This window comes from Prinia subflava, assembly GCF_021018805.1.
Source record: "Prinia subflava isolate CZ2003 ecotype Zambia chromosome W unlocalized genomic scaffold, Cam_Psub_1.2 scaffold_22_NEW, whole genome shotgun sequence".
Taxonomy (NCBI): domain Eukaryota; kingdom Metazoa; phylum Chordata; class Aves; order Passeriformes; family Cisticolidae; genus Prinia; species Prinia subflava.
Window position 1 is genome coordinate 2,403,403 of NW_026960606.1, and position 27,269 is coordinate 2,430,671.

General features: G+C 41.0%; 1 protein-coding gene across 17 annotated transcripts in view; it reads left to right on the forward strand.

Annotated features, from left to right (window-relative positions):
• Positions 1 to 27,269, forward strand: part of LOC134564852 (ubiquitin-associated protein 2-like) — a 240,390-nt gene that overhangs the window by 94,315 nt on the left and 118,806 nt on the right. For 13 of the 17 annotated variants that reach the window (XM_063424089.1, XM_063424082.1, XM_063424094.1 and 10 more), the window contains 2 exons: positions 20,139 to 20,191; positions 25,982 to 26,049. In XM_063424089.1, the coding sequence (XP_063280159.1) occupies positions 20,139 to 20,191; positions 25,982 to 26,049 (121 nt within the window). Of the gene's footprint in view, positions 1 to 2,250; positions 2,361 to 3,548; positions 3,653 to 20,138; positions 20,192 to 25,981; positions 26,050 to 27,269 lie in introns of those variants that run through there. The other 4 variants (XM_063424095.1, XM_063424096.1, XM_063424098.1 and 1 more) reach the window with 3 other exon arrangements.

Genomic DNA, 27,269 nt, shown 5'->3' on the forward strand with positions numbered 1-27,269 from the left:
TAATTTGAAATTTCTCAGAAGTCCTTGGGTTTGCATGGCAAGGTTTTGGTAGCAAGGGGAGGGGGGGACTACAGGGATGTCTTCTCCGAGAAGCTGCTGGAATCTTCTCTTATGTCTGACAGAGCCAATGCCAGCTGGCTCCATGATGGATCCACCACTGGCCAAGGCCAAGCCAATCAGCGACAGTAGTAATGTCTCTGTGATAACATATTTAAGGATGGGGAAAAAAATATTGCACAGAAGTAATTGAATCCAAGGAAGAGAGGAATGACAGTATGTGAAAAACAGTGCTGGAGACTCCAAGGTCAATGAAGGAGGTGCAGGAGGAGCTCCAGGTGCCAGAGCTGAGATTCCCCTGCAGCCCATGGTGAAGACCTGCAAGATGTCTACCTGCAGCCCATGAAGGTCCACAGGAGAGCAGAGACCCACCTGCAGCCTGTGGAGGACCCTACACTGGAGCAGGTAGATGCCCAAAAGAAGGTTGTGACCCTGTGGGAAGTCTGTGCTGGAGCAGAGTCCTGGCAGGACCTGTGACCCCATGGGGGACCCATGCTGGAGCAGCCTGTTCCTGAAGGCGTGACTACATGAAAGGGACCCATGCTGGAGCAGTTCATGAAGAACTGCAACCTGTGGGAAGGACTCACATTGGAGAAGTTCATGAAGGACAGTCTCCCATGGGAAGGACCTCATGCAGGAACAGGGGAAGGCCTCTTACCTGAAGAGGAAGCAGCAACAAAAACAACATGAGATGAACTGTCTGTAACCTCCACTCCTCATCTCACTGCACTGTTGGTGGAGAGGGGGTAGAAAATCAGGAATAAAGTTAAGCCTGGGAAGGAGGGGGGAGTGGGGGGAAGGTGTTTTAAAGATTTGTTTTACTTCTCATTATCTTACTCTGATTTTGATTGGTAATAAATTAAATTAATTTCTCCAAATCAGGTTTTTTTAGTCTGTGATGGTAATTGGTGAGTGATCTCTCCTCTGTCCATTTGTGGAGGGGAGTGATAAGAGCAGCTTTGGTGGGCACCTGACCTCCAGCCAAGGTCAAACCACCACAGTATTTTAGAGGTCCAGAAATGTCTTTTAAAACACTGATAATGAACTAGGGCAAGGAGGAGAACAAGTGGTGAGGGGAGGAAAAGGAAAGTCATTAAAATAGGAACTTTTGAAAGTGAATTTACCATGTCTTGGAGCTACTGTTTATTCAGTTTAGATGGACCCCTCAAAATAAGGGGTAATTTTGATCCAAATTTGAAGCCTTTCTTAGGTAATTCTGATGTTTGGACAACCAGTATATCAGTGACTTAGGATTATAACTTTTGTGCTCTGGTAAGCTTGTAGTTGTTCAGTAACTTTTTATAACCGCATAATTTTGTCATTAAAATAAACATCACTTTGTTCTCAGCAGCAACTCTTGTAATACCAAATAATATACATAGTCTCCCTCAAAAAAACCCAACAAACTGAAAAAGCCTCAGATACTTAAGTTATATATAAAAAAAATCCACCAAAACTATATAGAAATATGCCACATGTAAGAAATAGTTTCTAACAGTTTGCATAGACGTGTACTTTATGGATGTTTAAGTAATACAAAAATTTTCATGCTTTCTTGGCACTATACAACATGCAAAAATAAAGCCATTCACTATATTAAGAAGCTTGTAAACTGAGGTTGGTAACTGAAATTGGAGGTAACAAATATTTGTTTGTGTTAAAATAGAAATTAATATTCTTGTGAGTGTTAACAAGGAAGTTTGAGTAATTTGAACTGGATAATTTTCATGTTAGTAGTTATGCTTAAAGGGGAAACAGAAGTAATGTGTTGGAACAGGTTGGTGAAAGCACAGGAGGGTAGGGGTGGGCTGAGTCAGAGAAGGAAGCAAATGGAATATTTAAACTTTCTTCTCACAGATAAGAAATGATGGAATTTCTTGAGAGATCAAGGTATGCAGGGAGGCTGGAATTTTAAAGCATTTAGGCAAGAGGGGAAAAAAATGAAATTTTGAACAGTGTCTGATGATTTGGCAATAGCAGTCTCATGGGATGATTCTTTAGGTAAAGTCTCTTGGCATTCAGAGCTACTTCACTAGATACAGAAAAGATAGCAAAGAATTGCAAGTCCTACTGACACAAAGTCTTAGATGAACTGTGGCTTACTTGCATGTGTTAGGGAAATTTGGGAAGTAAATTATATTTAACCACAGTATTTTTTTTTTTCTTCAACTGTTATGTTTTCTAATGTGACAGATTAGGAATTGGTGGCTCCTCTGCTGTAGCTGTTGAATGGTGTTTTCTCTCCTAAGGTTTGGACATGGCAGAGGGAGAGGAGCAGGGAAGTTTTCAGCCCAAAGCATGGGGTAAGAAACAGAGCACAGATTTTGGCAAGGATCAAACTCACTGGCAATATTAATTGACAGTGTTGCCACTGTGTGTCTTAATATTGCTGTATGTTTGATAAACCTATATAGATACAAAAATTCAAAATGTCTTAGATTATTAATGGATTATTTTTGTCTTAAACCAGTATTACTACCTAGACACACCTACATAAACCTAATGTAAGTTTACTCAATGTTAATATCTCAAACTTGGGGAACCCATTTGTACCTATCAGTAGTAGCCATCAGTAGTGTCTTGGAGACTGAAAGTTTTGTGTGGTGCATATAGTTCTAGGTCAATTTAAAAAAAGATTTTTTCAGTGAAATGTAGAACTTTCAAGTTCTATATAAAACCAGAAAGATGAGTGATTCTAAACTTTCTCCTGTTTTTGAAGCTTCATGCTTTAGCTGTTTGGACGTATATTGACCCTAAAACAAAATCAAAAGAAGTTACTCAGCAGCTCTAAAGTTTGTTCTCAGTTTTGGTGGAATAACTTGCTTCATGAAGTGTAGCCTCCACTACTTTCACTCAGTGTTTGCCTTTAATGACATTTCATGTAACATCATTGATGTCATGATGAACAGAAGATTCATTCTACTTTTCTGATAATTCTTCTTGTTCCTATTTGTAGATGATAAACTGAAAAGAGGTTTTTCTTCAATGATCCTTTTTCACCTTTAGCTTCATCTGTTTGTTTTTTTTTTTGCATTGGTGTTAAGAGTGCATTCTGAAATAGTCTTACTGGTGTTCTGACTCCTGTCATGCACAGGTCTGGTGCTCTGAAAGGACATGATACTGGTTTCTCATCAGTAAGTCACCTTCTGAGAAACTATCAGCTGAGAAAGGCTTATCATTATGCATATAAACTAATGCTTTATAAAACTGGAGGAATAGGGATGCTGTTAACTGCTATTTCAGAAATTGTTGGTTTGGTTCAGTTTCTCTACAGTATTTTTTTTTAAGTCTTCACTTTTTTTTCTCCCCTTCTTTTCTCCCTCTTTTGACTGTGTCTGCTCATAGAGGAAAAATTTTTGAAACCAAAACTGTCAAGATTATGTGGAAATCAAGAAGTTAAACCTAATGCAACTTCAGATAAAAAAGATGACATCTATGTTCATTGAATGACCTATGTGTTCTCTTCCATTTTTAAACTTTTAAAACTCTAGGACATTTAACCCTGCAGACTATATGGAGTCTTCTGCCACTGATGGCTTTGGAACAAAATCAGAGATTTGGGAGATGGGTCAGAATGATGCAGATGATGGAACTGGTAAGATGCTTCAAGAAGTGGAAGGATTGAAATGAAGATCCATAGTAAATTGCAGTTGAAACAACTATTCTGTTAGTGTTCAGTTAACTTCTGAAAATGTGAATACATTTCACATGACACAGGTATTAGGGTTTTTTTTAATAGCTTAATTGCTACTAATGTGCAGAGCACATGCTGTAGCCTGACTCTCTTGTTAGAATGAAGGGAAGGCATTATGCAACTTTTTGGGTTTAATGCTAATAAACCCTTGAGAGACAAAGGGATTTGAAGAGTTATTGGAAGAGTTTTGTGTGTGAAGAACTGTGTTAAAGGAGAAGCCAATGCCTGAGAATTCTCACACCATTCAAGGAGTCACACACATACCACCTGAGACTTTAACTGCTTAGACCAGAGTCCCTTTGTAGTAGGCAGCTCCAGTGAGCCAATGGGTGCCCCTTTTGACTCCTTGCTAACACACATTCACTCTCAGGCGTGCTTCCTCCTTCTTCAGGCTTGTCCCTAGGTTTCCCACAGCAGAGTCTCAGGCATCTGATTTTATAAAAATAAATAATTTAAGAGTGGTACAGCAGCAGGTCAACTCAACCTGGGTGCTTCTGGAGAGGGACCCCAAAGAAAAACCTAGATTTTTATGCCTTCGTAGTCTATGCACATGTTCTTCACCCATTCTTCACATACCTTGCACACACCTCTTGGTCCAATGGTGATTTTTGACCTAGGGTCTTATAACCCTTTATTGTATTCTTTCTCTGTGTCCACACAGACAGGCCACTAACTGTTCTTGTCAAGTCGCAACTTCTGCTGATGGCTGTAGCCTTTTAATCTTCTGGTTTGTACTTCTTGTGCACTAGCTCAGCTGACAGAGCATGGAAAACTGAAAAGTTTTTGATTTAGAGTAAGCACTATGTAGCAACAACTAAAACATCAGTGTATTATCAACAATATTTTCATATTAAATCCAAAACACAGCACTGTAGCAGCTACTGAAACGAAAATTAAGTCTATTCTAGTCAAAAGCATATCTAGGTGAAAGTGAATTTTTTTGCATGTTACAGTAACATATATTCTATTTACTTGAAATCCTGTGTCCAACCATACACAACAACTGGAATGAAATGTTAAATAACAGTTAGTAGTGTTGGAACAATGAACTTTCCTCTTGCTGATTATCTCTATCAAAGTTAGATTTTTGAGCTGTATCTGATTTGCAAGAAGAAAGCTCTTTCACTGGGTTTTCCAAGGTTTGGTCACCCATCCCATAAAAGTCTGTGTCACATACCTCCCCTTTAGTCTTGTTAACTTTATACCACAGTGAGTTGTCTATTGACTTTATACTTAGCCATGCAGTTGTGGTCTGGATTAACAGCACCAAGAGTAGTGAGATGCTCTACTTCATGTCTTTGGTATATAGATTCTTTCCAATGCAGATATTTGAGACTGGTTGGTTATTCATTGCTCATTTGACATGAGAATGGTATATTCAATTTCCTTTTCATACAACTTTAAAAGCAAAATTAGAACACATTAAGACAGTATGTGGCCTCTCCCATTTGGGTTCTAATTTGGATTTTTGTGAAAATACCTTAATTAACACTTCCATCTCCAGGTTTTATATAAGGTACCTGTATTTCAGGTGGTGTGGACTGACACAATTGAACATGTTTCCTTTTTTCCTCAAACCCCTTTTGCATGTATATAACATACTCGTTCTAGTCCTTTAGAACTTGTGACAAAATGAAAATGTCAATGGCCAGCTGGAGTGAATGGGTCTCTGCCTGGGAATGGATGAAGAGCTGAATGAGAGTTTATGGGTCAGGATTAAAGGAAGAGGAGGGACAGGTGACATTATAGTGGGGGTCTGCTACAGACCACCCAACCAGGAAGACCAAACTGATAAGGCCCTCTATAGACAGATGAAAGTGGCTTCAAGTTCCCAAGCCCTGGTCCTCATGAGAGGGAGTGACTTCTACCACCCCAGTATCTGCTGGAAGGACAACACCTCAGCAGGGTACAAGCAATCCAAGAGTTTACAGGAATATGTTGATGACAACTTCCTTCTCCAAGTGATAGAGGAGCCAACAAGGAGAGGTGCTATGTTGGACCTTGTTCTCGCTAACAAGAAGGAGCTGGTGGGAGGATGTGAAGCTCAAGGACAACCTGGGCTGCAGTGACCATGGAATGGTGGAGTTTGAGAACCTTAGAGCAGCAGCAAGGAGGGTGCACAACAAGCTCACTGCCCTGGTTTTCAGGAGAGCAGACTTTGGTCTCTTCAGGGATATGCTTGGTAGAGTTTCATGGGATAAAGCCCTGGAAGGGAGGTCCAAGAGAACTGGTTGATATTCAAGGATCACCTCCTCTAAGTTCAGGAGCAATGCATCCTAATGAAGAGGGAATCAAGCAAAAATGCCAGGAGGCCTGCATGGATGAAGAAGGAGCTTCTGGACAAACAAACTTAAACACAAAAGGGAAGCCTACAGAGGGTGGAAGCAGGGACATGTAGCCTGGGAGGAATTTAGATTGTCTGAGCAGCCAGCAATCAGGTTAGGAAAGCTAAAGCTCCTACAGAACTAAACCTGGCCAGGGATGCCAAGGGCAACAAGAGAAGATTCTGTGGGTAAATTGGTCATAAAAGGAAGTCTAGGGAAAATGTGGGCCCTCTCCCAAAGGACAGGGGAGACCTGGTTATCCAGGTCATGGAGAAGGATGAGGTACTCAACAACATTTTTGCCTTAGTCTTCACCAGCAGATGTTCCAGCCACACCACCCTAGTTGCAGAAGGCAAAGGCAGAAAATGGGAAAATAAGGAACTCCCTGCTAGAGGAGAAGATCAGGTCTGAGATCATTTAAGGAACCTGGCGGTACACAAGTTCATGTGCACTGGAAAAGGGGAAATATAACCCCCATTTTTAAAAAGGGAAGTAAGGAAGACCCAGGAACCTACAGGCCAGGCAGTCTCATCTCAATGCCTGGCAAGATCATGGACCAGATCCTCCTGGAAACTATGCTAAGGCATAAGGAAAATAAGGAGATGATTGGTTACAGCCAACATGGCTTCACTAAGGGTGAATCATCCTGACAAATTTGGTGGCCTTCTATATGACAGGGTTTACAGATGTGGTGGATGAGAGAAGAGCAACTGACATCATCTATCTGGACTTGTGCAAAGCATTTGACACTGTCCTGTACGACATCCTTGTCTCTAAACTGGAGAGACATGGATTTGATGGGTGCACCACATGATGCATAAGGAGTTGGCTGTACGGTTGCACTCAGAGTTGCAGTCAAGGGCTCAGTGTCCAAGTGGAGACCAGTGATGAGGGGTGTTACTCAGGGGTTGGTGTTGGGACCAGTGCTGTTTAACATCTTTGTTGGTGACATGGACAGGGGGATTGAGTGCACCCTCAGCAAGTTTCCTGATGAGACCAAGCTGTGTGGTGCAGTCGAGATGCTGGAAGGAAGGGATACCATCCAGAGTGACCTTGACAGGTGGGCCTGTGCAAACTTCATGAAGTTCAACAAGTCCAAGTGCAAGGTCCTGCACCTGGGTCAGGGAAATCCCAAGCACAAATGCAAGGTGGGTGGAGAAGGGATTGGGAGCAGCCCTAGGGAACTGGTAGATGAAAAAATGAGTAGTTGTTATAGTCCCAGTTTGGATTATTTGCTGCCCAGGGTTTCTGTCACCTCTTGCCTGTTGAGCCAATTCAGCATCCTTATTATTTGTTATCTCTTATCAGGTTGGAATAATTTCCTCAGCAACACCTCAGTGTCTCCCTAGCTTGGATTTGTATCCAATGCAGATATTGGAAAATAGTTGAGTATATTTCTCAGCATCCTTCCTTAGTCTCGGCATTTTACTTCCCACATAGAACCAAGTCACCAGGATTTCAAGGTGGTCTAGTAAATATTTGCAATACAGGTGGTGCTCCAACCACAGCCCTCTGTTGTATGGCAGCAGGATTAGGCAAGACACTAGAAAGCATAGGATAGAGTTCAGCAGCCAGCAGAGCAATTATCTGAGGCTTGTCTGGGCCAGTAGGCTCAACTACTGCAAGTCTTACCTTTGGTGATGCCTCTTTCATCTTGCACTTGACTTGGGTGTTTTTTCTCCCATGCCCAACCATCCCAAATGTAACAGTAATCCATTTTTCCTGGGAACCCATCCTTTAGTCTATGTTGCAGAAAGGTAAGTCTGTGCTGGTCAAAGGTCCCATGTGGTGGCCACTGTTCTGCCAGGGTTCCATCTCTAGTTATAAATGGCCAATCTTCTCGATATAAAATATCTGTGTACTTCTTTTTGATAATTTGCTGTACCAAAATTCTTTCCCAGTTTTGTAGTAGCTTGGTCAAGGGCACCCCCTTTTCTGTGTCGGGTATATTTCCCATCACTTATCCTTGTGTGCTTTACTCTGATCAGGTCAAGCACCAGCCCTGTCTCCTTGTGCAGTTTGCACTGATCAGGCCACACCCCCCTCTCTGTTCCCAATAACTCTACTAATGGAATTTTAATACACACTCACTCTTGGGTGCACTTCCTTTTTTTCAGGCTCAACCCTAGGTTTTCCACAGCAGTCTCAGGTGCTGGATTTAATAAAAATAAGTAGTTTGATAGAGTGGTATAGCAGCAGGTCAGCTTCAGCTGGGTGCCTCTGAATAGGCACCCAGAACAAAGAAATCCCTGGGCTTCTATACCTTCAAAACACAGTACTGCACCAGCTACTAGGAAAATTACTAAGGAAGTGAACTCTATTCTAGCCAAAAGCATATCTATGGTGAAAATACAGCTACTCATGCTAAGCAAGTAAAGCTAAGCAAACTACGTACTAAATCACACAATATTATGACTCTTAAATGACTCATTCTTATTTAAAACTTACTCATTAAGCTAAACAACTCATCTCTCACGTAAGTCCTACTAAAAGTGATTGATCCATGGGCATTGAACAGCAGGGTATGAATATTTAAGTAGAAAAAAAAACCCTTTACAAATATGAATTCACTCAGTGACACTGGGATAGCTTTGGCAGCCCTACCTGTATAAGAATGTTAGTCTCTAGGATGGAGGAGAATTCTAAGATCTTCTGTCTTTGAAGAGAATTATTAATTAAAGCATGAGTAGGCAATTGAATGAAAGCCGAAAGAGCAATTGGCCTTTCTGAAGATAGAAGCAGCTGTGTTTCTGTATGAAGTTTCAAATGTGAAGTACACACTCCTGGCTAAAGGCAAGAGACAGACCTAGTTTGGGAAGGAACTGTTTAACAGTGATCTCACGATAATTCAGAAATGAAGACTGTGACCTGCTTGTCTGAGATTGGTAAAACAGGATACCTTTCTGCTTCCTGTATTCTGTTACAGGAGATAAAGACACAGGAACCCCTGCATCAGGATGGAGAAATTTATCTATGTTGTTGTCCACACTTGGGAACCATAGAGTAATATGAGAATTTTTTTAACCCCAGCAAAGGATAACTTCTGATCTCTTCACTGCTGAAGCCTACTCAGATGATTTTTTCATCAACCTGTGTCAAGTGTGGAAGAAGACTGGAGGCCCGAGCCTGCTCTGTTTGGCTCTCCTATGAGCTTTTTGAGATGCAGCTTTCTAAACTTCATATAAGCTAGTTTCCACTTAACCAGAGAAGACAATAACAGGCTCAGAGTTTAGGAGGGCCTGTGATACAGCTGTTTTGTCACTGATTCTCTTCTAGTCCAGTGTGGGAGAGTGGCCTTGAATGTATTAATGACTGCTGCAAGGCAGCACTCTGGCCAAATTATGGCATCTTTCCTAGGAATTACTTTTGAAATTACTTGGTACTATAGTGCAAACAGAAACACATCTTTTACTTTCACTGATGTTAATTTTTCAAATAAGTTTAACAGATAAGTTAGAAGAATGCCTAATGACTTGTAAATTCCACCTAGGAATGCTGATACTGTTGTTTGCTATATGGTAGCAGAGGACAAAGTATGCTGTCACAAGTATTGTAGAAGCAATAAGGTTAGCTGAAAAAAGAAGATAGAGAAGAAAAGCATGAGGAGACTGGACTAGAGGTAGAAAATGCACTGATTAGTTATTAATGAATGCAACTGTAAGGCTTATACATGACTGACTAGTGTTTGACTTCCTAAGTGAGCTAGAATGTTTTGTGACCCTCTCTGTTAACTCAAGGTAGCCTTCATGTGCTTTCCCTATGGCAACCTCTGTTCCTTCTTGTAGGCATCTCAGTTTTCAGTAATGGAAGAATTATGCTTAGGAATAAGAGTATCTTGGTGTTGGTAAACAGATCCCAGTAAGAATACAAATGTGTCTACATGAGGGGTGTGCTGCTGAGTAAATGGATTGGTGGGAATCCAAAGTGACATGTGGAACTTCTGTTTAGATGCCAAGTGCATTGTTGCTGTTAGACTGTTCATGTGTCACTGAGAACTGCTCTGAACTTCAGTAACACAATTTGAGGCATGTGTGAAAAGTTGGGGAACATTGTATGGAGAACGTGTGAGAAGGCACTTGGGAATTTTACGTCCTTGTTAGATTAATGATTCTTAGGGGTATGAATGAATGAGTGTCAGTGTGAAGAGTTCCTGCAAAATCATTTGGTTGGTGGAAATTGAAAGTAAACTAGTTAAGCATGAATGTTCTTTTGGGGTGCTAAGTACCTTTTTACTGCTAATCCTTATTTACTTTCAGGCAAAGGGGAAAGGTACCATAAGTGACAAAACACAAATGTCTCGTGACATCCCACCCTTAAGGGAAAGAGAGCACCCAAGATTTGTAAATGTTTGTGGTTGAAAGGAATAACAAAATCAGAAGGTCTGCAAAAGCTTAGAGAGATTTATTTGTAAATTGCACATTTGGCTTGGAAATTGGTGTGTTAGTCCCTAATCTCCTATATAAGCACATGGCAGTGGGTTTTGGATAAAGGGGTAGGGTGAAAGGGAAGAGAGAAAGAGAGATGAATTAAAGAGGAAGGAGAAAGAAAGAATCACCACTTACCCCAGTTACCCTGGGCCTTGTGGGGGTGCCTTTTTATAGATAAGTTTTCCCCACCCTGGAGATAAGTTTCTTGTTTCTATGCAAATCAGTTCTCATGCACAGTCTCTTCTAGACCTTTCTGGAAATGGATCAGAGGGCTTCTGGGGGTCTTTGGTCATGTTGATTCCCCCATCCCTCCATCTATGCCCACTTCTCAATCTCATTCTTGTGCTTGTGCTGAACTGGGTTGTGCTTATCTCCAGGAACTACAACAAGGATGTTTGTCCCAGAAAAGTGCTGCCCTACTGCGGTGTTGCTGGACTGCAAGACGGGACAGGACTCTTTGGGTTGCTGAGTCTCCAGCTGATACCACAGGGTATCAGCTGCTGCAGTTACCCACAGAGATACCTCTCTTGGCTCAGTGGCTGGGAGCAGCAGCACCCAGACCACATGTTAGTTCATATCCCATCTTGTCCCTGACCAGGAATGGTGGCTAGTAGAGGCAGACCTCAGAGGAAGCCAGGAAAAGGGACCACTTTCTCTCTGATGTTTACTTGCCCGAGAAACTGGATGAGGTGAAGAAGAAGCCGGATCTGTGGGCGAGGTTTCTTAGTCCAGAGTTTATTGTAGCCCAGCATGGGTGTCTGAACAAGTCTGACACCCCCTGCAGAACCTCGACCACGAAGCCTGCTGTATCTTTTATTCGGGGGAGGAGTGGGGGACAGAAGGTAAGGAGCCCACCAACAAGGGGAGAGGGGAGGAGTCAACCAAGGTAGAGAGACACCCAGGGGGCCCAGTGTTCTTCTGAGGGGGGGGGACTTTCTTTGTTTCCCTCCTATCACTCAATGCCTTTTTCTGGAATTCTCCTGAGGGGGGAAAACCCCTTTTGTTGATGGACAGGGCTCTGGGGAGGGGACGAAGAAAGTTCTGGGAGTCTGGGGAAGGGAGGACTGAAACTTGGGAGAGGAAGGTTCAGGGAAAAACCATGAACAGCAAATGGGGTACAGGAATGAACTCTTACATCATAAAACACTGCAACACCCTACCTCCATATGGCCCCTTCTCTAGCCACATCCTGTTCTTTCTCGCAGTGTGTTATTACCAACAATCCTTGGTTGGTTCTACAGACATCTGGCTATTGGTGTTTGAGGCACACACATTAGCCCCTCATCTTCCATGCTTCTACATCTCTCTGTATATGACTATAGGGAGAATGTTTTGTTTTAGTGTTTCTTTAGAGACAAGCTATAGGAATGTCAAAAATAAGTCCCTGAGCCAAAAAGACTTTTTGAAAAAGAGTAGGCTTTAAAATTGCGTTATTTAGTTTTGTCCAAGTGGGAAACACTTTCAGCCTTGTGATGGAAATCATCTTGAGGGTTATTAAAATATGTTGCAGTTTAGGTAATAGTTTTAAAATAAAAGAAAGTGCTGGAAAGGAAGATGGAAATAGAGGTAGGGGGAAGGAGTGGCAGACAAGATGTGAGACTGGAAGCAGGTTGTACAAATTTGAGCTTTTGATTTGGCATATTAATCACAAGTATTAGTTTTCAATTTTTTTTCTCAACTTACAGTGCTGTTATGTTCTTTACAAATCAACAGACTCAGTAATAATTATATTACCAATGTGGAGTTACTAAAGATGTGAATGAGGGTGATGTTTATGTATGGAAACCCATATAGCCTGCAGTGGGCTTGCAAAGGATTTCAGATATGTACAGAGAGAGAAAGGGCAAGATGTAAATCCTTGTCTTTATTCCTTATTATTCAATCTTATTTCGTCTTTAATCTTAGAAAAACCCTATAAATTAGCACATATGGGCTACCTGGAGAATTAGTATCTTACATCTGCAGTTACATTGTAAAGGAGGTAACTGGGCAACTACCTGGGGAAACAAAACCAATTTTGCATATCAAAATATTTTCTAAAGACATCGCACAAATATAAACTCGGCAGAGGTTTGAGTATTTACTAGATATTTGCTCTTTAAATCAGTGCTGGGAAATGATCAACATCAACATTTTCAACTAAAAATAATTACAGTATTTGTTTCCAAAATGTACTTGCCCCATACCTCTAGCACTTCTTGTCCTGAATTGCTGCAGGTGCCAGAGGAATTGCAGTAGCCTGAATGAAAGGTGTTTCTAGGTGCACCATTGTATAATTCTATAGAAAAGCTAGTTGGTTCTGTGGAGGTAAAATTTAGTGTTGTTGGCTGAAATAAAAAAAAAAAGAGAGAGACTAAAGGGCAAATCTTTAATGGTTCATAATATTTAAGTGTGATTGTATTTTAAATAATTCAGCATTGGGTTTTCTACATCCTAATTTTTATAGAAGTAATGTAAAACTGAAGGGTAAAGAGAAAGGACAGGTAGGACAAAACAAAACAACCAGTCCTTATTCAAAAGGGAATAAACTTGAATAGCATGATTGATATTTTCTTACAGGCATGCTGAGTGTTCAGTCTCTTAGCCTTTTTTGTAATGTACAAGTCCATGGGAGATCCTGAACCTCAAATCACAACAGTTCTTATAAATAATGTTGGAGGTGATACCTTCTCAAAGTAAGTAATAAAAATGGTATTGTGGGTAATTTAATGATACTTCTACTTTAGTAGTTTCATAAATTTAACAGAAAAAATTAATTTGTTATTATCTTGGTTGTGAGCAGTCTTAAATAACTTTGAAACTGAAGAACAACATGAAAGAAAAAAAATTATAGTGGGGGAAGAAGGGAATTGTGTAGCTTAAAAGTTGCAAGGAAGTTAGTTTTTTTAGGACTGCTGCAAAAGTCAGAAGGAACATTTTAGGAAACTTTCAGGTCATTCTAGAATGTGAATGTAATCCAGAAGGAAAGTATTATTACATAAGTTTGGGATAGACCAAACTAAAATTATTTTTGGGCTAATATCTATGGCTGAATATTAAAAAAAAAATCAAATAGTGGGACAGGAAGTGAGGAATTGGAGAGAAATAGCTGAAGAGTTACCAAAAATATGTAGTGTGGGCCAAATTTTCTGAGGCCTGAGAACTGTTAAGGTTCCCAAAAGACTTTTTTGGCGCTTTTCTCCTTTCCCAGGCAGCTTTGTGTCAACAACTTTTCTTCCCATAACATTTCTAAGTAAACAATATTCCTTTCCCATAATAACCTCTCTCCCAGGTGTTCTTTGTGTTACTTAACCAATGGAGAGAGGTGTTCATCCTGTGGACCAATGAGATGCCTTTTTAGCACAGCAGGCTATAAAAAGGTTGAAAAGAATTGCAATAAAGGTCTTCTGATCTTTTCTGCATGGTGAACTAGAGTCAAGGGTCTTTATTTCTTGTCAAATTGCGACAATGTAGTATACTTTTTATTGGCTTTGTAACTTTTTTAAACTAGACTTGTTACTAAAGGAAACAGGAAAGAGTCAGATACAGTCATCTAGGTTGAATTGCTATGGCAGGGATCCTTAAAAATACATAGCATAATTTCAGTGCAAACCAGAAAATTCTTTAATTGTGATGCTTTGCAAGGTTTGGGGGAAAGGTTGGGAAGAGGATATATGGAGTTGCAATAATGCCAAGGTGGATTTTGGACTAAAAGGAAATTGCACTTGTGGCAAGATCAGGCTTGAAATCCCCTCAATAGGAGGAAGGCATTAGTAAACTAGATTTAGTGCAGAGAAGAGCAGTGAAATAACTGAAACTAGAAGTATTGCATTGGAAAAGTAGTGTTAATAATCGATAGTAATAAACTTAGCAGCTTACGTAAACTAATAAAAGTGTGATGGGTTGTGTTCAGTATTTAAAAAGAATAAACTCACAGAACCATGGTCATAAGTAAGAACAACAGATAAATGTTTAAATTGAATATCAGGAAAATGTCCCAAGTATTATTCTAAGTAGGTTCAGTCTCCCAAATGTGGTGGGGAAGCAATGGATCCCTTACTCTCTCACCACCAGGCAGGAGGAGGGGACCTTGGTGATGGAGGGGAGTAGAAACAAGGTTCTGCTTGGGGTGACAGGCAAATCTCCTCCTGACCTACCCTACCTTCCCAGGTGCCCTTAGACAATAGGTGCAAGGCCCTGGAATATGAGGACAAGGAAAATGGGGATGAAGGTGGTTCTGGGATGGAGGGGTCACCTAAGGCAAGGCAGCCTACCCCCCCCCATCATGACCTCCTCAATTAAGAAAAAAAAGAAAGGTAGTAGTCATTGGTGACTCCCTTTTGAGAAGAATGGGGGGCCTGATATGCTGACCAGACCCAACCCATAGGAATATGTGCTGTCCCCCTGGGGCCTGGGTAAGGGACATCACCAAGAAACTTACCAACTCACTGACTATTACTCGCTACTGGTTTTCCAGGTGGGTACCAATGAAGTCCCAACAAGAAGTCTGCAGATGATCAAGAGGGATGTCAGGGCCTTGAGAGGACTGCTTAAGGGATCTGGAGCACAAGTGGTGTTCTCTTCTGTCCTGCCAGTTGCAGGGAATGATGGGGGAAGAAACAGGAAAATCATGCAGATGGACACGTGACTTTGAGGCTGGTGTTATCAGCAGAATTTTGAGGGTTTTAATCATGGATCAGTTTATACAACACCGAGCCTGCTGGCCACCAATGGGGTCCACCTGTCTCAAAGGGGGAAAAGGCTCTTAGCTCAGGTGTTAGCAGGGCTTGTTGAGAGAGCTTTAAACTAGATTGGAAGGGAGATGGATGGGACAGGGCCAGGCTTGACAGATAAAGTATGGGAAGGGGAGAACTACAGTGACCACCCAAGTAGCAAAAGGAGACTTAAGAGAGGGTGCCTTGAGCAGACACCAGCAACCAAAGATCACAGAATCACAGAATCATTAGGTTGGAAGAGACCTCCAGGATCATCAAGTCCAACCCAACCCTAACCTCAACTAAACTGTGGCACCAAGTGCCACATTGTCTTGGTTTGAAAGACAGGTATCTGCCAGGACGGGGGCAGGACTTTTCTAGAGATGGAGAATTTGAATATCTTTCTTCTAAATTATTCTAATTTAGAAAATTAAAGGGGCTTTCAGGCAGAGGTATGGGGATAGGAATAACAGTTTTTTACTAGTATATATGACAAAACAACAAACAAACAACAACTACAGTATTAATAATAAACAGAACTAAGAACCTTGAAGGCTTTTTTTTTCACAAAAAAGCCCGGGGTAGTTTGATTTCGGTGCTTCTGCAGGACTCTGAGAGGCTGAGCTGGAAGGGAGGAAAGTCTTGGACTGGTGGATGAGATGAGGAGTTTTGCACTGGTAGCTGGAGCAGCAGGGGTGTCTTGGCAGGGCTGGGCAGTGCAGGGCTGCAGAGTAGCAGGGGAATTTCAAAGCTCTGAAGAAGCAGTGGCAGTGGGGGGGAGGCTGGAGAAAACGAGCTCAGGATTCTTGGGTACACGAGCAGATGACGGTAGATTTCTTAGGATGAGACAGAGGCAGAGTGATGGCTGTGAACTCTTCTTGCAGCGAGGGGCAGCTTGACTGTCTTCCTCAGCACTGAGAGCAAGAGTGAGTTTTCTTTTCTCAGCTGTCTTTTTACTTTTCTCAAAGCTCATGATCTCTCTCCTCTGAGGGACACTCTCAGACTTAAAAACAATAGGTGCAGCCTTGTGTTGCTATGTCTTTCAAGTACTCCCTTTTGTTCTGATTAAGTAGTCATTAAGACTTCTTGGAAACTTATGGGAAAAAATTCTGTAAGTGAAAAAAAAAAAAAAGCAAATCTAACCCCCAACACATATCTAGTCTTTCCTTAAACACAGCCAGAGATGGTGAATCCAGCACCTCCCCAGATAGACCATTCCAATACTTTACTACCCTTTCTGTAAAAAAACTTGTTCCTAATATCCAGTCTATATTTACCTTGGTGCACCTTAAGACCATATCCTCTTGTTCTGTTAGTTGCTGCCTGAAAAAAGAGACCAACTCCCACCTGACTACAATCACCTTTCAGGAAGTTGTAGAGAGTGATAAGGTCACCTCTGAGCCTTCTCCAGGCTAAACAACCCCAGCTCCCTCAGTTGTTCCTCACAGGCCTTGTGTTCCAAGCCCCTCACCAGCCTTGTTGCCCTCCTCTGGACACACTCAAGCATCTCAATGTCCTTCCTAAACTGAGGGGCCCAGAACTGGACACAGTACTCAAGGTGCAGCCTCACCAAGGCCGAGTACAAGGGAAGAATGACCTCCCTGGTCCTGCTGGCCACACTATTCCTGATACAGGCCAGGATGCCATTTGCCTTCTTGGCCACCAGGGCACACTGCTGGCCACACTATTCCTGATACACGCCAGGATGCCATTTGCCTTCTTGGCCACCAGGGCACACTGCTGGCCACACTATTCCTGATACAGGCCAGGATGCCATTTGCCTTCTTGGCCACCAGAGCACACTGCTGGCTCATGTTCAGTCCGTTATCAACCACAACCCCCAGGTCTCTTTCCACCTGGGCACTGTCCAGCCACACCGTCCTCAGCCTATAACATTGCAGGGGGTTATTGTGGCCAAAATGCAGGACTCGGCCCTTGGACTTTTTAAATTTCACACAAGTGATGTAACCACAAGGCAAGACTTAGGCATTCCCTTGCACCCCCACTGGGATATTGACACATTCAAATACCTCTTTAAATTGCCGCTACAGCAACACATGCAGTATGGGAAACAAACAGGAGGAACTACACATCTGTGTGCAGTCACAGGGCTTTCATTGTGATTGGGATAGCTCACATGACTGCAGTGTTGTCATGAAGGGCCACACTGTTTAGGAGACACAGACCAGGAAGATGCAGTGGTAGAGTTGTCCTCTATGTAAGGCTACATTTGCAATGTATGGAGCTTTGTCTTGGGGTGGATGATGAGCAAGTTGAGAGCTTATAGGTTAAGATAAAAGGTAGGCTAGTAAGGGTGACACTGTTGTGAGTGTGTGCTACAAGCTGCCTGAGCAGGAGGAAGTGTATGAGGCCTTCTACAGGCAGCTTGAAGTAGCCTCAAAGTCACAGGCCTTGGGTCTTGTGGGAGACTTTAACTACCGTGACATTTGCTGGAGAAGCAACACAGTGAAGCACAAACAGTCCAGGAAGATGATGGAAAGCATTGATGACAACTGCCTATCACAGGTAGTAGAGAATCCCACAAGGAATGGTGGGCTGTTTGACCTTATACTGACAAACAGGGAAGGCCTTGTTGGGGATGTGAAGGTTGGGGGCAGCCTTGGCTGCAGTGACGATGAGATTGTGGAGTTCAGTATCGAGCAAGGAGGAAGAGGGCAACACATAAGATTGCAGCCATGGACTTCAGGAGAGCTTACTTAGGCCTCCTCAAGGATCTTCTTGGAAGAATCAATCCCATGGGAATGGGCCCTGCAGGGAAGAATAGTCCAAGAATGCTGGTCAGTATTCAAGCACCACTTCTTCCAGGCTCAAGAACAATGCATCACGATCAGCAAGAAGGCAGGCAAAGGGGGCAAGAGACCTGCATGGATGAATAAAGAACTCCTGTCACTACTCGAGCATAAGCAGGAAAGACACAAGAGATGGAAGCAGGGTCACGCCACTTGGAATGAATATAGACAGGTTGTCAGAGTAAGTAGAAATGAGATGAGGGAGGCCATGGCCTATCGGGAATGAAATCTGGCCAAGGATGTTAAGGAAAACAATAAGGGCTCCTTCAAATAAGACAATAACAAAAGAAAAACTAAGGATAATATGGGCCCGTTACTAAATCCAGGGGGGACCCCGGTTGTGGTGGTGGGTTTTTGTTAAGCTGTTTTGGAGTTATGTATCCAAATGGTTCCTCCCTGTTTGCCCCCCCAGTAAGTCAGGTACCGTCCAAAGGTATCTCCTCCCCATCTCTTTGTCCACCTCTCCTGCCCCTTCCCTGTCTCTGGAAGCTTCGGTTAGCTGTCCATCTTTCCCATGACCCTGCCCTATGTTATAGAAAAACACCTGTCAGTCTGCCCTGGGGCCAATCACCTGTTTGTTTCATGCCCCTCACCCTCCGGTTTAAAAGTACGCGAGAGCTTCGTCTCATTCTCTTTTTCATCCTCCCCATCTTGGGGAATAAAGGTCTCTGAGAAATCATATGGAAAAGAGCCTTCTCTAGTCCTTGCTCTGAAACCTAGACACTGCAACACCTGTTGCTGTAGAAGAACAGCCTTGTTCTGCACCGTTACCTGAACCTGCTGGCAGATTTGGGAATGGCCCCCGGCACAGCCAGGAATCAGAGCTAGCTGGGGATCTTCCGGCTTGCGTCACCCGGTGACAGAGGACACAGAGAAGGCAGAGTTACTGAATGCCGCCTTTGTATCAGTCTGCACTGACATGACCAACCCTCAGGGATCTCTGACCCAGGAGAGCAGGGTAAAGGAATGGTGGGAGGAAGACATTCATTTGGTCAAGGAAGATTGGGTCAGAAAACACCTAGCAAACTTGACATCCACAAGTCCATGGGCCCTGACGGGATGCATCCAGGAGTGCTGAGAGAGCTGGTGGACACCATAGTGAGGCCACTCACAATCATCTTTGAAAGGTCGTTGAGATCAGGAGAGGTGCCTGAGGACTGGAAGAAAGCAAATGTCACCCTAGTCTTCAAAAAGAGCAAGAAAGAGTACCCAGGGAGCTACTGGCCAGTCAACCTCACCTCAGTCCCTGGAAATGTGATGGAGCCCTCATTCTGGCGGCCATCTCTACCCATATGGAGGACAAGGTGATCAGGAGCAGTCAGCATGGATTCACTAAAGGGAAGTCATGCTTGACCAGCCTGATTGCCTTCTACAATGAAAGAACTACCTGGATCAATCAGGTTTTTGCATCTGTAGGATTGTTTCCTGTAGTTTTCCTGTTGCTGGATGCTGTGGCCTGTGTGCTCTCTTCCAGTGTTTGCCAAATAAACTCTGCGACAAGTTATGGGACAAAGCATTTTGCAGCTACAGTGGAAGCTATTGACTCTTCTGCTGCCATTATATCCATTATATGTTTTTTAAAATAATTGCTCTCTCAGGGGCAGGTATTGGGTATTTGGCTTATTTTTCCCCAAGGAGAGAATTAAGATGTTGGAAAGGAGCCTCCAGAGGCATAGTTTAGGTCTTGAATTTGAGTATGGTGACAGTAGGATTATGGATGGTAGAGGAGGTGTTGTGGTCATGTTTTGTTCAAGCTCTGTATGAATTTGCACATGAAACTGGGAGATCCCGTGGGAGGGTTGAGTAACCTCTCACTGTCATAGGAGGAAGTTCTTCCAATGTTTGCAGTTACTCACTGCGTAGAGACATATGTTCATGCAAATTATGTCTGGTACCAAAGTGGCTAAGAAATACCTGAAATTAGAAATTAAATGGGAAAATAAACAAACTCACCTCCCAAAATTTTAAATCTGCAAAACAGTTTTCTAGAGCTTCCCATGTTTCCAACCACTATCTCCTTGCTTTGTGTTCCACGAATAATGAAAACAGGATTGCATATAAAGCAAAATGGTTGAAATATGACATTGTGCTTTTAGCTTGTAACTGTTTTTTCCTTCCTCTAATTCCAATAGGAGCATGGAAAAACTCAGTAGAAGAATGGACTGCAGAAGACTGGAATGAAGATGTAAGTGTGCCTTGTTAGGTAGACCGATTGATTATTTACCCTTTTCAGAGTTTCTGTGTTGTCTTCAAAAACTAAATGTTTGAAGTAATACTTTGCATACATGCAGTGATATTTCTTATTGTGTTTTTTGCTGCAATTCCTGTTTTCAAAATATATTTATATAAGCTTTTTTTTAGAATAAATTGAATCAAGAAATATTAATTTATTTTTTCTTGGCGGACAATACATAGATAATAAAATTTTAAGTTTTATCCCAAATTATTTTTTTATAAATTATAATTTTTCACTGTTCAATGCTGATGAGTGTTAACTGCATACTTCCCCCTATTATGTAAGGATTTAAAGTCATATTATCACAAGATTTTTATGTAAAGTACTGAAGTTTACTATCAACTTTAGACTCCTCATTTGATGCTTTTTGTTTTAAATCTGCATAATTGTTCCACTTAGTCCACTTCATGTTCATAATCTTAAAAAAGGAGCTAGTACTATGCTGAAGTTGGCACTTAATTACTTAATTCCTGTTGTTTCATCATGATGTGTTGTGTAAAGTACAAGAATTTGGGTTCTCATTCTTTAACAGGCAGGAGATGTTTTCATGTCTGCAATATATTTGGCATTTGTGATCATCATGCATGAAATTCGCATTTATGATTTTAAGTTTTCAGCTACTGTATTAAAGCTTAAGTAGTTCAGAAAACAAGCTAGATAGCAAGAAACATGGAAAGGAAAACAGCTTTTAAGAAGTCTTTCATCTTTTATATGAACATCCATGATTTCAAGTTTATTTTCAGAAGAGTAAGAGATTGTCTCGGAAGTCATCTCTTTTGCCTCTTCCTCTAGGGTGGCATGTCAGTGTTATCCCCAGAAATGTGTGAATGTCTCATATAACAGATAGAAAAGCTGCATCCTTACCTAATGAGAGGGACATGTCTTTCAAGAAAATGACAAGTTCTAAAATTCATAGGTTTTCTGTATCAGTTACTGTCAGCAAAAGCTGGCCGCTTCTTTAAACCTGTCCTCTGTTTCTGCAGTATATGCTAGAAGTAAACTAAGGGCTAAGGGTACTGAAAATTTATGGCCTTGGTCTTATCCCTGTTTGCTGGTTCAATGCAGCATTTGTAATACAGGAGGGGTGTTGAGCAATGCTGGTTAGGTAATTAACTATCAAACCCCGTGGCCGAGTTTCTCAGGTATCGTGGGCATGATATGCTCACAGATACGATTTGAGCTATTCCAAACTAGGCCGAACTAGGCCTCAGGCCTGGGTCTAGTAGGCCGTAGACGTTCAGCATACGTAGTAGCAGATAAACTTATCTGCTACTAGGAATATGTTAAGGTATGGACACTTACAGCATAGAAGTAATGGCACTAAATCTCTGTAGCTACCTTAACCCTGGATTGTTTACATACTTCTGTATGTCCACTGCCTATCACAGTGCACCTGCTAAATGTAAACGACTCACTCTGTATATAACCCGCCATCTCGCGGAATAAACCGGAGTACGTGCTTAAAACCATACTGGTTGGTCTCATGTCGCTCTAGCCCCCGGTCTTTCTAGAGCTCGGCTTCAAAACCCAAGTAATTTTTATATGAATCTTGAAGGAACAGCAAATTAAATCCCTAGCCTGTTGTTAATATTTATTAATTTTGGTGTGCTGGAAAAATCCCTGTAACCTAGGAGAAAGTTATTCATGTGCTGGTGTTCAAAAAGAGTGAATGAAATAGTGAGCTGCAAGCAAATTAGCCCAAAACATCCCTGGGGAAAAAATAAAGTAAAATTGATTCATTTGATTTAAAAAAAAAAGGAAGCATAAGAATGCACCTTGTGCCATTCAGTGTAGTTGTATGAAAATAGGTCCACTTCAAATAAACCTGATATTGGTCTTTAAGTAAATTTCAAATTAACTGCAAAGATATAGAGTATGACCTTGTAAGAGATTTGATCTACATCTTTTGTTCTAAATATAATTACATGCTATCATGAAACATATTAAGTGGATTGAAATCTGCCATGAAAATTTTAGCCAATAAATCTTTTGCAGGAGGGCATTTCTATGAGGGCTGTAAAGTAATCCAGTCCCAGGCCAGATGCCATCTAGTGTCTTTATCAATGATTTGGAAGTAATAAGGTCACTGCTGAATAAAATTTGTGTGAAATAATAAAAAAAAAAATATTGGAATGGCCATTAAAATAAGCCAGTTATACAGAAATCTGGAGCTCTGCTAGTCTTGACCTGTTCTCAAATGAAAAATACTTTAATATAGCCAAGTGCCCGTTTGTTTTATAGGAATAAAGGCACACCTCCAGAACAAAGGGCTGGTGTCTGGAAAGCAGCAACTGAAATATTTTCAGCATTGTAGTGGATGATGAAAAAAGAACAGCTCAGCATGATCTCCTAAAGAACTGTTGCTGTGGCAAAAAAACCACCCTATTGTAGTCTTTTTGCCTGTAGGCAGTCTTCCCTGTCTTTTAATTATTCTTGATTTATATTTCAGTATGTGGACTCTCCCGAACTTGATTCTGAAATTCTGCATCCAATTAATCATTGCTTTTACAAAACAAAAAAATGTGGAAAATAGCAGAAAATATTTACTGATAGTATTGGTGTTTGAGAGTGAGTTTTTAGTTTACTGAATCTGGAAAGGTTACTTTATTAGCATATAATGCGTTCTTGTTTTAGTCTAGCAGAGAAAGGCATAATGTGAACCTGTGGCTGGAAAATGGAGCCATGCATTTAAATGTATTATAAACAATTCTAGCAGCATGACTAATGATTGAAACAACCAAGGAAGCTGATGTATTTGCTGTCTGAAGGTAACGACCAGGTGTTTATTTGAAGAATATTTTTGTTTAAATGTGGTGTTCCCTAGTCAATTGCAAGTTAGGTGCAGATGAGTGAAATTTCATGTTGTTTGACCTGAGAACAATTTGATTCCTGTGATTTAATTACTATACAGGACTGGTAATTATCTTTAGTAGTGAGTATTGAGCAAGTATAGTATGTTGTCAGTGTGCTATTAAATAGAGGAAACTCCTGGCACTGAAAATCGAATGTTGTATGGACAATGAAGGACCAGACAAATATTGACGTACTGTAGATGACTCTGGGTTTTCCTCTTAAAATTGTGATTATATTCTTCTGGCTAAATAAAATTAAGTTTAGCTACAGAAACTATCAGAAGGGAAGAAATAGAATACATACAAATTGCTGGAAAATGGATGAAGGCAAACATTTTCTGTATAATATTGGTAGTTTTCGTTTTTATTTGAAACAATGGCAACACTTAAGAAAAAATAGTGGGAGTGTTTCCTTTACCAGGATCAGCACAAGAACTCATTTTAATTTCTTTAACTTCAGTACATCATGTCAAAGCACTAATAAGGTTTTGATATTTCTGATTTGTTGCTGTTGAGTTTTTATGAGTATGCCAGAGTATATTTTCTTGTGGTCCTCACTTATCAACTGTCCATAGGACCTGGTAGCTTAGTTGTTAAATATATGCTTGGTGATTGGAAAATGACTTTTATCATAGAAACAGGAGCTGAAAAGCGCAGGCATTTCACTGCAGATGGAGGAAATACCCTTGTGAGGCTGCTGCTTGCCAATGGTTCACAACTGTTCATTCAGTTCTGGGAAAATGCCAGAGCCTCAGTGAAAGATTTGTGAGTATAGTGTACAGTGAGTGTAAATAACTTTGTTAGAGGCTGATATTACTTCTAAGAAATACTAAATACATCTGTGTAATAAAGCTTTTCAGCTGCTGCTGCACAAAGTATGTTTGGACAAATGCTGTAATCCCAGCAGATTTTTGAATTAGGTGTTTGGAGCTTGTGGCAGTGAGTTTGCTGCAGGGTGTAGTGTAAACTTCAGTGTAGCCAAGCTGATAGCTGGAAAAGTCTATTTTGCATGCTGGTTCACTTGAAGAGAACATTTCCTCTCTCACGTCAAGCATGCTTTTGCATTGTCACAAACATCCTCAGGCTCCTCAATTTGCTTAGTTTTCAGGATTCATCGGTGTTTTGACCATGGTTCGTCTTATCCTGGGTATTGTGAGCATAAGAAACTTCTGACATTACAAAGAATTTGCTATTTTACCAAGAGATTGCAAACCATAAGCTGCTGCTTGTGCCATTAGCTGACCTCCTTGTGCCATATAATGCAGGAGACTCATAACACCACAGAAAGTAAAGTACATGTTGTTCTAAAATAACACATATGGCGGGGAAAGAGCTGAGCAATAGAGAAACAGCCTTTTAAATTGGAAATATGCTTGAGCTGAATCTTCTTTGTTTTGATCAGTATGTAGAGTTGTGGGTTGGCAGCATTATGTTCAGGATAGAGTTGTGTTCCAGAAAGATGGTATTAAAATATGTTGTATTAGCAGGAAGGGAAGGAAATGAAGGGAGGAATTGTGGTAGTGCTAATTTTTTCATGACTCAGTGTAGTGCTAGCGGAGAGCACATGAAACATTTGAACTTTGCCTCTGAGTAGTAAGTGATTTGCTCCCAGTCAGACTTTCTGCATCCTGCTTAAAATCAAATGTTTCGTACAAGAATCCCAGATAACCATGTACAGGGACATATGTGCTTTCAGTACAGCTGCCTGTGGGATGGCAGATGATATTGCCTCATGTCTGTGATGTCCTTTAAACTTGGCTGCTAGCAATTAAAAATGCTTAATTTTCTGGAAGAGCTACATTCAAATGTCACATTCTAAAGGGATTCTTTGTGCGTGTTTAAATTTATCCTTTAGTCTAAATACAGAGCTACACCAAAGTAGTTAAGGGTGATTTTGTGCAAATTTTGATTTAAAATATAACCGTCATACTGTCATATCTCTGCCTTGTTAAACCAAACCTGTACTGGCTTAAGACTTACTCTGGTTTGCAAGTATTCCTGTCAATAGAAATGAATTCGCCATAGGAAGTTGTAGTTGTTTAACTGCTATTTTTCTAAAAAGAAAAGCTATTAAAAGAAATCCCAAACAGGAAACAATCAACCCCCCTACAAACCAAAATCACCCCCTTTCCCCCCCAAAATGCCAACCAACCAGCTCCCCCTCCCCAGCTACCTGTGCAAATATCCATCTTTATTGTAACAGCATGGTGGAAGCAGTACAGTTTTCTGCTGTGGATGATTTGACTTGTTATACTAGCATAAGCAATTGCACAGTTCTCCCTTTATTGTTTTCAAACTCATGCTTGCAGAGCAATCTGTTTAAGATGGTTTTGCCACTCCTAGCAGAAGTGCCAAGAAGGAACCATGAATGCTAGTTCACTGTACATACCTGAGTGCAAACCTGCCTCCACTGATGATGTGAGCTGAAATGTAAAACATAGATACATGAAATGAGTGAGAACGGTGCAATGTGTTAGACTTCTGCAACGAGATTTATCAGAGCTGCTCTATAGAGTCCTAAATTGTCTGCACACTGATGATATACCAGCTGTCACATTAATCACTTCCTACTGGTATCATTTTTAGCAAAAGTGTTTCCCAAACTGATGTAGTTACATTAGTATACCATTCAGTGTTCAGTAGATCAAATTTCCTAACACTTTAAATAAATTGGTACTTGATTCTGTGGAGAAGACTTTGCTGAAGTTTGGCTAGATGTTTTTGTCTTTTTAAGCAGAGCTGCAGCATAACTGGTTGTAATGATAGTTTAAGTTTACTTTTATCTTAAAAATGCATGACTAAGATGAAATTTCTGAAGATGTCACAGTACTGAAGTGTGAGCATGTGTATGATTAAAATAACTCTCTCTCCTACACACTTTTTTCAGCTTTCTGAAACAAAAATCTTCACTGCTTCCTCTATTCCAGCTGAGAATCATGTGCCTCCTAGGCAAAGGTAAGATCTTCCATAGTTTCCCTATACCTTAAAAACTTTCTGCTTGTTGAAGCAATGCTAGCTTGCACATATAAAATGTTGACTAAAACACAGGGCAGCCTTGGTCAGAGATTGGTCAAGCTAGTTTCAAAACTGTGAGTCTTGCTTTTGTGGGTTCCTGTGTTACCTATTATTGACTACACAAGTGGAGCCAAACTTAGCAAATCCACGAACATACATACTGACTTCTGCACAAAGACTGCTTAATGCCAGGAACAAAAGTAGCTGGTAAGAAAACTGCTGCTGTTGTAAAAAAGGAAGCTCTGGCTTTGCTTTTCAGAAAATGAAAACCCTAGCCCTGTAGATGTAGAAAGTGTTCAGAATGTAGTGCTTTGACAAATATGTTATCAGAAAAGCTTGTGTTGCTTACCAAAAAAAATCACCTTCTTGCCATCACAACTACTTGCCTTAACTGATGATATGGAGTTCAAATAGAGAATAGAAAATATGACAGTTGCTGCCTTTGCTTGTCTTCACCAAATGCCTGGCCAATTATGTGGAATCAGCTGCCTGCATTAGCCTCAGAGAGCAGGTTAAGGTTGTATGATGAAGACTTCTGTAGTTGGACAGCATGAGATCTGAAAACTATATGGCCTAATGGTCCCAAACATTCTGATATACAGCTGTACTGCTATACTTCAGACTGCAGCAAAATTTTCATTATAACATGGGTGTGACCTGGAGGAGGCATGGTGTCAGTTGGCTTACAGTTTATATTCCATTCCTTTCCTTCTTAAAGGTGATATGGCAGGAGGGTTGGACTAGATGATTTCCACAGGTCCCTTTCAGCCCTAACTATTCTGTGATATGCTCACATGTTCATTGCTTTAATGAAAATATTCTTCCAGTGGATGTCTCTCAATTTATGTTAGAAAATATTTTAGTTCCTCAGCTCAAATTCTGGTGTTTTGTTTTGTGGTTTGTGGGGTTTTTTTGTTTTGGTTGTTTGTTTTTTACTTGCCATAAGAAAGGCTTGGACAATAAAAAAATCTATGCTAATTAAAGTGCTGGAAGCAGCTCTTCAGCCCAAGCCTGTGGTATATTTAAGATAAACTTAAGTCAGAATTTTTTGAGTCGATTTATTTTATTGTCTGAATGCTTTGCTTTTCCTTAGATAAACCTGTGTTAAACATGTGTAGGTGTTAGTAGGCCATGTTAAATGTAAGAAAATTCACATTTCT